This window comes from Garra rufa, chromosome 21, assembly GCF_049309525.1.
Source record: "Garra rufa chromosome 21, GarRuf1.0, whole genome shotgun sequence".
Lineage (NCBI taxonomy): Eukaryota > Metazoa > Chordata > Actinopteri > Cypriniformes > Cyprinidae > Garra > Garra rufa.
In genome coordinates, this window is record NC_133381.1 from 38483998 (window position 1) to 38497017 (window position 13020).

The 13020-nt window shown below is 37.2% G+C and overlaps 1 protein-coding gene across 1 annotated transcript; it reads left to right on the forward strand.

Annotated features, from left to right (window-relative positions):
- Window positions 1–3842: 3842 nt before the first annotated feature.
- gdf7 (growth differentiation factor 7) lies at window positions 3843–7941 on the forward strand. Its single transcript, XM_073827466.1, has 2 exons — window positions 3843–4152; window positions 6971–7941. Exons 1-2 carry the CDS (start codon window positions 3843–3845, stop codon window positions 7939–7941), a joined length of 1281 nt encoding a protein of 426 aa, XP_073683567.1.
- Window positions 7942–13020: the final 5079 nt, after the last annotated feature.

Consider the following 13020-nt stretch of genomic DNA (forward strand, 5'->3'; position numbering starts at 1 on the left):
CGTGACCATCAGCTGATCTTTTATTTGGACCGAGGAAGTATGGTATGTGCAGGAATTGTAGGCAAATAAAAACTCTGAAGAGAAGCAGATAAAACTTTTTTTTTTTTTTTTTTTTTTTTACAGCGATTTTATAAAAAAGGATTACAGTTTATATAAATTATTATTGTTTGCAAATTTTAACGGGAATTTTTTTTATTTGTGGCTATTGCTACAAATATACCAATTTGTATATTAAAGACTGATTTTGTGGTTCAGGATCACAATTTGTTTGTGAAACTGACTGGACTGGTTCATAATATATATATTATGAATCGCCTTTAAAGTTGTCCAGATTACGTTTTTAGCAATGCATATTACTAATCAAAAATTAAGTTTTGATATATTTATGGTAGAAAATATACAAAATACCTTAATGAAACATGATCTTTTCTTAATATCCTAATGATTTTTTTTTTTGTATAAAAGAAACATCAATAATTTTGACCCATAAAATGTATTTTTGGCTATTGCTACAAATAAAACGGAGCTATTTACAGCTGGTTTTGTGGTCCAGGGTCACATATATAATTGTTTAGATTTTTGTAAAAAGTCTAAAAATGCAGGTTTTGAAACAATAATTTGAAGTGAGTTGGTAGAAGTTTATTTAACGCTGAGGGAATGATCATGATACTTGTTTGAGGAAACGCATTAATCTCCATTTACATACATTTAGTTATATGTTTTGAACTTTATTTGATTGCACTTCTTACTCGCTGTAGCATGTCCATTCCTTCTCATTATATAAATACATATATAAAATCTTTGCAGGTAGTTGACAGCGATGACAAAAGATCTGTAACTGCTGCTACGGTGGAAAAATGTGACCTGGATGACAAAACCAGTCTTAAGTAGCATGGGTATATTTGTAGCAATGGCCAACAATACATTGTATGGGTCAAAATAATAAATTAAATAATATATTAGGATATTAAGTAACGATCATGTTCCATCAAGATATTTTGTAAATTTCCTACCATAAATATATCAACATTTAATTTTTGATTAGTGATATGCATTGCTAAGAACTTCATTAGGACAACTTTAAAGGCGATTTTTTTTTTTTTTTTTTTTTTTTTTTTTTTTTTGGCACCCTCAGATTTTTAAATATCTTGGCCAAATCTCAAAACCTCAAAAATTGACCCTTATGTGGTCCAGGGTCACAAATACTGTTGTCAACATTTTAGTCAATTGTTTTGAGGAGTAAAAATAAAATTGTCACCCAAACAAACTTTCAGTCTAAGCTCATACTGTGAGTTTAATAAACGTTTAGTTTACTAGAATGTGTTTAGTTCATTGTCTACTGAACATTAGTTATTAATAGGACAGGCATGGATGAGGTCAGGAGAGAAAACAGACGAATTGTACTTCTGGCAAACGCTCCTGAGTTTAACCTGATACACATATTTATCACAGCAAAGTGTTGCTTAATCCAGACAGCAAATCAACACACAATCAGCTGGATGTTGAAATGGATGAGCTACAGTATTTTAGACCCAGTACAACAGTGTAAAGTTATATAAATTAAGTGTTCAGGTAAGTACCGTTGGAAAATATGCTTTACCTCAGCAAGATTAAATCTCCACGGTACCATATTTTCAGTTTAAGAACTTGAGCATATGTTAGCCGTAGTGAAATAATAATAGATTGTTATGCTCCTTCTTTGATTCCAGTAAGTGACAAGTGAAAAGAAGCATATGCCTGACTGATTATGCATGTGATAGTCTTTGCTTTTTTGGTAGTTGACAAGGTGTAAATTAGTAGAAAAATGGAAAGCATGATGAAAGAATCAGAACTAAATCCCTGCTATTAATCTACATGAATGCGTTCACTAATGGGTTGCACAGCAGAGGGAATATCATATAACATAGTGTATGCCTTTAGTAGCTTTACAGTCATCTTTTTGTATGTTTTGGCCAATTTTTGACCTAAACAGTGACAGTTTGACTTTCAAAAAGAAAACCACGCTGAGAAATATTAACAAGAGCAAGGAGTGTGAGAACATGCAGCTCATGTAGTATAAGAAAGGCAGTATTTGTACTACTATTCCTACAGTGAATTTACCATAAGAGTTTTTGTATTATACATTAACTTGCATAAACTTTGCACATGTATTAAGCATCGTCAACAGTAGATGGCAGTGCGCTCGCATTAAACGGGGACTATTGCGCAAAAGATGGAACAGCATGAAAAGCAACTTTCCCGAATCAGATTATTGACTTCCAATAGGGTAGAATGGGGTAAAAAAAATTTTTTTTTACTTATGTGGACCGCAGGATAAAGGAAAATGAGGCAGACGTATAAGGAAAGTATCTAAAGTAATTTAAGAATGCTTCCTATAATTTTAAATGATCAGAATTTATAAAGTGCTCTAAAAATATAGGTTCTTATAAAAATGTGTTCACGTGGCTCAGTTTGCCCCAAGTTGGGGTAAGTTGACCCAAGTCAGTGGGTAAGATGAACCATCTGGGTGCAAACTAACCATGAACTGAATCTAATTCAAACCCATGTGAATTTTTAAAAGTAATTTACCTCCTTTTACAAATTCATATTTCTTTTAAACCTAACTTAACATAAAACCAACCAAATTAAGTGTAAATTTCAGTCTTTAATTGTTTGCATTTCTGAAACAATACAGTATGTTGAACACCAGTTGTAAACTTATTACAAAAGAAAAAGAGTTTGTAGCATAATTTTTTTTTTGGAAATTGAGATACTCCATCATTATTAAAAGCTGAATAAAAAACATTTCCATTGATATATGGTTTGTTAGGATATGACAATATTTGGCAGATATATATATATATATATATATATATATATATATATATATGAGAAAATTGCCTTTAAAGTTGTCCAAATGAAGTTCTTAGCAATGCATATTACTAATCAAAAGTTACGTTTTGATATATTTACAATAGGAAATTTACTAAGTATCATAATAAAACATGATCTTTACTTACTATCCTAATGATGTTTGGCATAAAAGAAAAATAGATCATTTTGACCCATACAACGTATTGTTGGCTATTGCTACAAATATACCCCTGCTACTTAAGACTGGTTTTGTGCTCCAGGGTCACATACAATAAACTAAACGAGTTGTATAATATCACATTAAAATACCAGTTTTATAGGCTACTTAAGAAATATAACTCAACTTAAGTTACTTATGGTGGCATTCGGCTCACTTTGCCCCATAGCTGCCATTTTAGAAAAAAACTTGCTTGCTTACCAATTCAGGCTAATATTTAGATAATAAAACTTGCATGGTTTTATACATTACAAAACCACATGTATGCATCATAAATATTTTTAGACTTGGATAAATTTGCTTTAGACAAGCCAAAACTGTTTTTAAAGTAAATGGATGAATTCGACTCCACCTGCGTGTTTCTCCTTTTCACTCTGTCAGAAAATACATGATCATATAATAATAAAAGTGCACAGTTGCCAAGATACAGGAGGTGGCTCAACTTACCCCACTCCCCCTCTACGACTATTTAAATCATGCTTATTTTGAAGAAAAATGTTTGCCAATGTCATGTAAAAAACAACACAATTGTACTTCTATATAATTATGTTTTTTGCCAACAATATCAGCCCACTCAAAGAATTCTGTAACTTAAAACACACCTTAGCGCTTGCAAATGTCTTTCCAAAAGGGGGCGCCCTTTGAATACCGAGCAACAGGCATCCAGCGTTACTCACATTCAAGATATTAACACTATCTAAAGAGCAAAGGGGAGTTTCCAAAGTCATCAAGTCCATCCAACTTTGCCATTTTCGGCCAGAGACCACTGAAAATGACTCCCAAGAAGACTGCCGCTCCCTTCCTATGGTTTTCTTTTTGCTTTGGGAATGTTCTTGAGGCAGTGGTGCTGGGATCGGTGCAGTACCCCTCTGATAACGGGCTCCACTCACATCTGGATGCGCGCGGTCCTGCAGAAGCCAGTGCGAGCTCTCGGAACGACTCCACATCTGTTCATGTTCCGTCTTACATGATCTCTCTGTACAGGACTCTATCGGAACTGGACCGACGGGGAAGCAACGGCAGCCAGACGCGCTCCAGGAGATTTGCCAATACAGTCACCAGCTTCATGGACCTGGGACAAGGTGAGTGAGTGAGATTGATCCGCCGCTTCAGACAGATAGATGGGTTGCAAGATGATCCCTCCTTCAGACTGAGCCTGATCTATTTATTTTGATATATTATACTTGGCACATCAAATCATCAGTTGTAATGTATGGCATAAGGTGCACGCTTCAGTAATAAATCATTTAACATGCTTGTGTATGACAGCTGACACTGTAAGATGATTGATCTCCGTGTATGACTTGCAAAAGAGTATATTATACCTAGACAATTTCTGACTCTCTATCGAACGGCAATTGTTACTAATAATTAAAATCATTAGCCTATTATTAAAAGCACATGCACATGACTCCAAAAGAAGATGGCAATAAAAATATAATTAGATTAATTTCGCCATTCAATTTGTAAAGGGCCATAATAATTGATTAAATACTGTGCCTTCAGTGATTCTTTGAGTTGGACTGCTATAAAAATGCGCGATCCCAAACATGCACAGCTCAAGTTTAATTTTGTTTAGGATCATCTACTTCTCAATAATATTTTCGAAAGGCATAAAATTCCAAAAATGAAATATGAAGTCTCAAATTTCCAACATCTGTGACAAATAAACTTCAGCAGCACCTTGAGCTGAAGTATCTAAAACGGAGCACGCGTTCTCCCCTCCAGGTGTTGCTGATAAAGATAGAGAAACATTTTAATTTAAAACGTATGTTCAAATAAAGATTGTCACGTAAAATACAGAATTTGTGAAATGCAGTATGTCAATATGCCAAGTATATGGGATATGCGTGCAAAACACTTTTGACATTCATATATTGACAGGCCAGTTATTACATTTGAGGGCACAGCCTTTGAATAATAATAAAAGTGCACAATGCCACATTTGTTTAAGTGTATTAAGGGTAATAATTAGCATTAGGAATTCCAAGGATCTTATTTTCCCATAATTTTCATGTTTATTAATTGTGACCCTGGAACACTCTTAATTTGCATGGGTAGCCTATATTTGTAGCAACAGACAAAAATTCATTGTATGGGTCAGAATGATCGATTTTTCTTTTATGCCAAAAATCATTAGGATATTAAGGAAGGATCATGTTCCATGAAGATATTTTGTAAATTTCCTACCGTAAATATATCAAAACCTAATTTTTGATTAGTAATATGCATTGCTAAGAACTTATTTGGACAAATTTAAAGGCAATTTTCTCAATATTTAGATTTATTTTTTGCTTTTTTTGCTCCATCAGATTACAGATTTTCAAATAGTTGTATCTCTCAAATATTGTCCTATCCTAACCAACCATACATCAATGGAAACCTTATTTATTCAGCTTTTAGATCTCAATTTAAATAAACTGGCCTTTATGACTGGTTTTGTGGTCCAGGGTCACAATTAAGTCATTTATGAAAGCCATTTCAATCAACAATTTCAATAGCATTTTTTATTTTATTTTTTTACAAAAAATTAAGTTAGACAAAATATACAAGGTAGCAATCATTCTTGCTGACCAGTTCAAGTGCAAAAATGAACTGTGGCATATTTAAGTATTTAGAATTCATAATTTGTTGGTTCAATGTGTTTGCTTTAAATATGAGGTGTTTCTGGTTCAAATCTGGCCTGGGAGTGCAGCATGCCTTTGTGTGATCGTCATAAATAATGCCAATGTATGAAATGAAAGAAAAAAAAAACATGAACACAGTTGGGTGACCAAATTCTGACTGAAAAAATGTAGGATGTAGGCCCAAGGTACTAGAACTTGAGTTTCTGACTGCCTCGGCTCATTTTCTAGGTTATGTCATTGTTTAGTCTGGCAAGCGGATATTAGCTTAGAGGAGGATGCTTTACTCTAAACCCCTCCTTTCTGTTCACCTTTTATTTTTATATCATTCCCTTGTCTCAGAAAGGAAATACATATATAGTGATTTTCTTTTAAAACACCTCTTTGGATTCTCCTCCTCAGAACAGGTATAGCAAAAAAAAAAAAAAAAAGAAAAAAAAAATCTAGTAGTTAGAAACAGTTTGCCATATTATTCTCAAGGTTCCCTCGTAATGTAACGTCAACACAATACATCCATACGATCTGGCATTGGGTTTTTGTGCAGCCAGCTCATGTTGGAAGAATCCTCTTCATGTTTAACCCATGAAACTGTGGTCTCCGTATCAGGTTGCACAGTACTCTGGGTTCGATATTTTTGAACTGGATGTCAAGATGTCAACATCGAGGCTTGTTTTACTCTGAACGCAAAGTCTGGTCTCTCTTAGGAAAGGTTGGTTCTGCATCGTCTCAGTCACGGATGAGACCGAGCATTGGATGCCAATTTCTCTCTTCAGACAAAGAAAAGGAGAGGACAACATCTTGCAGTCAGAGATTTTGCGCCAAGTTAGCTGTGCGAATAATGAAATTGGTGGCCATAGAAAAGTGAGGTCCACTTCAGCTTGAAATGTTACCTAACATTTAATTACACCCTTAAGCCACCCACCTTTCAAATTTACTACATCCTCCTGAGGACATATAGGGCTTCTCGGAGAGCTGAGCATTTCCAATGTCCTGCCAAACCTTCTTCTCACTCAATCAGCGTAATTAGCAGATGCTGCCAAAGGCAGACACAGTCTGACAGGTCAGCCAAATGCTCTCCACCTGGTCTCCGTGAGCATGCTGCACCTCGTGTTTGGAGAAATCATTCAGGCCCCTGAATGTTATTCTCATAGAGTAGAAGAACTGACATTTTGTGTATGCCATTTTCACAAGAGCCATATGTAAGACCGTTCAACATAAAATTCCTTCTCGTATTTCTTATTTCAATGCTAATCCATTGTTTTTCTCACACCTTCAGATGAGCCATCGCTAAAGCTCCACCAGCAGTACACATTCGACCTGTCCGGTCTCTCACGACTGGATGAACTAATGGAGGTGGAGCTGCGGGTTCTGAGAAGGCCGCCGCCTGATGTCTTAAGTTTACTCTCCAGCGGTGGGAACCTGTACAGACTACTCCTTCACACCTGCTCCCTCCCGGGATCCTCCAACCAACCTCTGCTCCTCACTTCCAGGACCATTGATCTTCTAGACACCGCTTCGCCCATGTGGGATGTGTTTGACGTTGGTGCGAGCGTGAAGACCCACCTCAAGTTGCATAGGAGCGTGGAAGGCAGCAGGCCATTGTGCTTCAGCATATCCGCCGTTTCTGATTCAAATAACGAGGTTGTGCATCCCAGCATGCTGGGTCTAAACCACGAGGACAAGCAGACACACGAAAGAGCCTTACTGGTGACCTTCACCCGAGCTCGGAGAAAGGAGAACCTCTTTAGGGAAATCCGTGAGAAGATAAAGGCAATGAAAAGTCGTAAATTTCCTAATCCTGCAACGGAGCATGGTATTAAAGGTCATCCGAGACATCGGCGGAGGAGGCGTACTGCACTTTCAGGCCGTTCTGGTCTAGGACCCGCAACAGGAGGCGGCGGCGGCGGAGGAAAGGGTGGTGGCAGACGGAGAACACGCTGCAGCCGAAAACCGCTTCATGTTAACTTCAAAGAACTGGGTTGGGATGACTGGATTATTGCGCCGCTAGATTACGAAGCTTATCATTGCGAGGGTTTGTGTGACTTCCCCTTGCGCTCACACCTGGAACCAACCAACCACGCCATCATCCAGACTCTCATGAACTCCATGGACCCGGAGTCCACCCCTCCCAGCTGTTGCGTCCCTTCCAAACTCAGTCCCATCAGCATTCTCTACATTGACTCTGGGAATAACGTAGTTTATAAACAGTACGAGGACATGGTGGTGGAGAGTTGTGGGTGCAGGTAGCACTGTGAGTGAGGGGTGAGCGACCCCTGGACACTCTCCGAAAGCCTCATACGCGGAGGCCAAGCACAGCATTGTGGGGAAGATGATGCAGTCAGAGCTGGGGTGTGTAAATGTGTGACAACGAGCATGTGTGTATGTTCAGACGGCGACAAGAAGCGAGCGGAGGACATGTGTGCCGAACAGCTCCGAATTCCCTTACAACACCAAATAAACAACTCCTCAGTGGAAAATGAGAGAAAACATAGGCTTTCCAGAAATTATTTTACATCCTGTTAATATAAACTCAACGATAGAGTGTTGACGTATCCTTGCAGCAGCGGTAGAAATGTTGGCCCCGTTACAACTCTGTCAGAGTCTGAGAATCTGTCAGCGGTAGCACGCAACTATAACGTGTGTAACAGTTAAAGGTGCTTTGCATGACAGTCAGCTTATATTCAAGATGAAATAGCTCTGAAGAGTTTGATAGTTCCGCTGAAAATGTTTCTTTGTGGAGTCTGGTGGCCTTAATTAAATACGGCATTGAGTGAAAGTTTGACTCTAAATCTAAGAGGTCAAATTAAGCTGGTTAACACGGCCTCATTAGCCCCTACTGGTAGATGTCGTAACTACACCATGTGGTTGCAATCTTTATCAACTTATGACCATTCCAAATAGCTGTTTTATTTAGGTCACAGGCTTACTTAAAGGGACAGTTCACCCAAAAATGAAAATTGTGTCATTAATTATTAAGACCTTTGTTCACCTTCGGAACACGAAGATATTTCGGATAAAATCTGAGAGCTTTCTGACCCTGCATAGACAGCATGCAACTGAAACATTTAAGGCCCAGGTAATAAGGTTTTGTGAACGCGCTTTGAAGACTGACACGGAGGAGAAGAAATTGTTGAATAAAGTCGTTATTTTTGTTTTCTTTGCACACAAAAGTATTCTCGTAGCTTTGTAAAATTAAGGTTGATCCACTAATGTCACATGGACTAATTTAATAGGGCTGCCCCCTAATAGTCGACTAACCGTTAGTCGTCGAGAAGAGGCTTGGTCGACCAAAATTTTATTGGTTGCTTACAGTGTTCAGCACATTACTTCAAAAAAAAAAAAAAAAGTTATAGTTACTACTTCCTTCTCACAAATAGTAAATAATTATAAAAGTAATTTTATACTAATACTAATTACCAGGGAAAGTGACTATTATGTTACTTTAAAAAAAATTCAAATAAGTCAAATAACTTGGATGCCCCCAGTATTAAATATGGTAAATGAATAAAACGTTGTACACTAATTTTAATGTGGGACAATGTGAGAGACACATTCCAGGGGCTAAATATCAGGTGTGTGCAACAATGTGCTTTTGTAAAATAAATAAAATAAACAGGGTGCGCACTCTCTGCCATCTCGGTCTCTGTCACCTCTCTTCACAGACACTTAATTAAACAACCTAAATGTCCAAGCCTCATAGACATGAGAATGTATAGAAAGTTTAAAATGTCTACTTTTAAATTAAGTAAGTCATGTCGAAAACAAATATTCTCTGATAAAGTAATCTGTATGATACCAACGTGAGGTCTAGCAGCTCCGCTTTTCAAATGTTAAACATCCACGTGAGACATGCGGACATGTAGGTAAATGCCCACATCACTTCCGTAAACAAACGTGAACATTTATCAAGTTCATCTTGGCTACTTTTCATTTCTGGAAGAAGACACGCTGAGTGGATTAAACCAGAATTTGCTTCAGAAGAAGAATGCAACGTGAAAATTATAGTAACGCTGCATTTTATTGTCTGTAATGTCAATACTATGTCAAATTGAATGTCAGTTATGTAGGCAATTAAAAGCTCATTATTATGATTTATATGGTTTATTAATAAATGTGCAACTAATAGTCGACTAATGCTTAAAATGAACGACTACTCGTCGACCAGAAAAATCTTTATTCGAGGGCAGCCTACTGAGAAAGGTAGTATAAGGACATTGTTAAAATATATTTTAACAATGTCCTTATACTACCTTTCTCAGTCTTGAATGTCAGAAAGGCATCAGATTTCATTAAAAATATCTTAACTTGTGTTTCCAAGATGAATGAAGGTCTTACAGGTTTGGAGGGTGAGTAATTAATGACCAAATTTTTATTTTTGGGTGAATTATTCCTTTAAGCACTTAAAATAGACATTTGTACCCTGTCTTTTGTCTTAGCTCAGGATAAAGATCAAGGACTGGAGCTTGTGCATGTGTGTTGCCATCAGCCAATCAGCATCATCATAACATCATTGTCCTGCAGGTTTAGAGTGATTAGTCACATGGCATTTATGGCTCAAGTGAAGAAAAAAAAAGACAGAATTTTATATCAAGATAACCCAGTTGAAATCAGGCTTTGGCTCGCACATAAAATATATAAACCATAACATCGTTTAGCACGTCGTTTAACATTCTTAACATAACATACTTGATGCAAAAACTAAAATTAAGCTGTTTAATGAGAATGTGAACCCAGGCGTTTTATGTTGATGACACCACATTTGGCTTCGGTCGGACGACAGAGCTGCAGTATAGTACGTGATGTGTCCAATATGTGCTAGATAAATGACTTCACTGCATTGAGCGGCCTCAGACCTTATTTTGCGAAAGGCGTTGTGCAGCCAAAATCAAAATGACTGTTTTGTTTTATTCTGACACCACATTTGACTGTTTGAAGACTTCAGTGTTCACCTACATTTAGTGAGAGAGCTTGAGCTGGTAATTAGATTAGATTACTTTTATCTCTTAATGTCATGCCTTATTACGGATTATCGTATAAATCCACAACGCTTATTTATGAATGACAGCCAAAAGGTAAAAAAAAAGTGCCTTGTCCCAGAAGTATAACAAAAAGGGACTTAATTTATACTTAATTTAAATGCTTTCAAAGGTTAGTTCATCAGTTTTTTCCCTTGTGGATCATAAAAGATGTTTTAAAGGGATTATCGGATGCCAAACTCACTTTTACATGTTGTTTAAACATTAATGTGTGTTAGGAGTTTGTGTACACAACCAGCCTACAATGATAAAAATCTACCCAGTGGTATTTTTTTAACTCTAAAAGTAATATCTCCTTTTTAAAATCAGGTCATTCTCAGCTTCATGTTGGTGTGATGACACACAGACAGAGGCCACTCCCACGATAGTTGATTGACATGAGCGCCTTACCTTAGACCCGCCCTCACCGAGCTGAAACAGTCCGACTCCGATCGCCATTGTGTGACTCAGGTGCAGGTGAAGACAAGAATATCTCTGATTGAGCGATTGAGGTGTTCTGTTGTTGGATGTAATAATGAACATAGCAGTCGTCATTTACTCCCGACATCTGAGCCGCTGAAGACGCAGAGGATTAACATTACTTTCGTTTTTTAAAAGAAAACGCAGATCCCGATCTACATATGTGTCTATGTTTGTGCGAATCATTCGTGATGCAGCTTTACCCAAAGCAGAAGTGAGTAAAAGGCTTTTTTATGCGACTAAAGTAAACATTACGGCTTGTCGTCCCACGGCAGAGAGGGGCGGGGCGAGCAGAGCTCATTAACATTTAAAGGAACATGCAACATAATAGCTCGCTCTAAAAAGGGTTTTTAAACTACCATTGAGAAATTTTAATCAAAGTATGTTATAGACTTGTCATTAAGACCTTAAAGAATCATATCAACTTGCGGAAAATGGGCATCCGATGACCCCTTTAAAGAATTGTTCTGGTTACCATCGACTTCCATTGTGTGGATTTCTCAATATGTCTTCTGTTCCACATAAGAAAGAATGCTTGGCTGAATTATCTCCTTAAATTCATGTTAGTTTATGTTAAATCTCTACACAGAAATTCTTCGCAATGACATCAAGCCACAAGAACAAAATGAAAATAAGCTTCCAGCGTTCATTAATCTCAGTGTCAGGGCAGAAATATTTGCCTGCTTACTGTTTATATAACATCAACTGTTTCCTCTATGAAGAAATACAAAGCAGATTCTGAATTCATAACTTTTTTTTTTTGTTTTCCTTTTTTTGGACATTTCTCCAAGGCCATTCCGCTCAATCAGTGTTGGTTTCGTTGTATGGGAATGATAATCACCCAAATTGTCCACGGTGGCAGTATGAAAGTCACATTCCTAAATCAACAGACCACAGAAAAAATTAGCCAGAGCATCTGTGCAGTTCAAAACAATATAATGGCACGAAATCTGTGCGACGCTCAAGAAAACTTACTGTTACTTTATTGTCGTGACTGTTTTTTTTTTTTTTGTAAGCGTGTTGTTTTGATTGTTTAGAAGTACAGTTTTGCAGAGGGGAATACTGTTGAAAACGCAGTATTTCTCCAAGTCTTGTTCTGCAGGACTGCTTGAAAAGATAAAGCAAAAATTAGATCTTCGACATCTATGAAAACAAATTAATTTCATTTGGCCAGTCCAGGATAGTTCAAGCAATATCAGTCTCTCGAGGTCTCTATCTCCTCTCACTGTAAACCATTCCAATCGTATGCGCTTGCTCTTAATCGAATTCCTCCAAACAGTCTGAATCTTTTCATAAGCAGTCTTTCTTTCAATAATGACACGATGGCGATATCACACCTAGCTGAAAAAGAATAACATTAGGGGACGCCATCTTGCTTTCTTTGCCCAGTCTGTCGTTCTGAGGTCTGGAGGTTATCAGCTTAAGCGCTGCGTGGGTTACCTCAGTTGTGCCTCGCTATTTGACTAAAGTGGAAAGCCTCAGGAGACATTTAGTAGAGAAGGGTTTCAATTTACTATGCCAAGTGCTTTCAGAGAAATGAATGCAAAGCCTGCAGGATTGTCATGGTTCAGTTAAGGGGTTTGGCACCCCTCGAATATACATGCTGATCACTGCTAAGCAATGTTAACTTACCTTCACCGACATCTGTTTTACTTTACTGTACCTAAGCTGGTAAAATATATGTTGCTTGAAAAAAATACGGAGGGAACAATAAAGCCGTGACAAAGGATTATAAGTGTAAATTATTGTACACATGCCAAAGCGCTTTTTTTTAATTTAATGCATTTAGTATTATATATTTATCTGGCTACAAAAATGATCATTTTAAACT

What these genes read in the sequence shown, in the direction of transcription:
- gdf7 (XM_073827466.1), top strand. Translation starts at nt 3,843, where the DNA reads ATGACTCCCAAGAAGACTGCCGCTCCCTTCCTATGGTTTTCTTTTTGC. An exon ending in CTTCATGGACCTGGGACAAG is followed by an intron (nt 4,153 to 6,970) that starts GTGAGTGAGTGA and finishes TCACACCTTCAG; the next exon opens with ATGAGCCATCGCTAAAGCTC.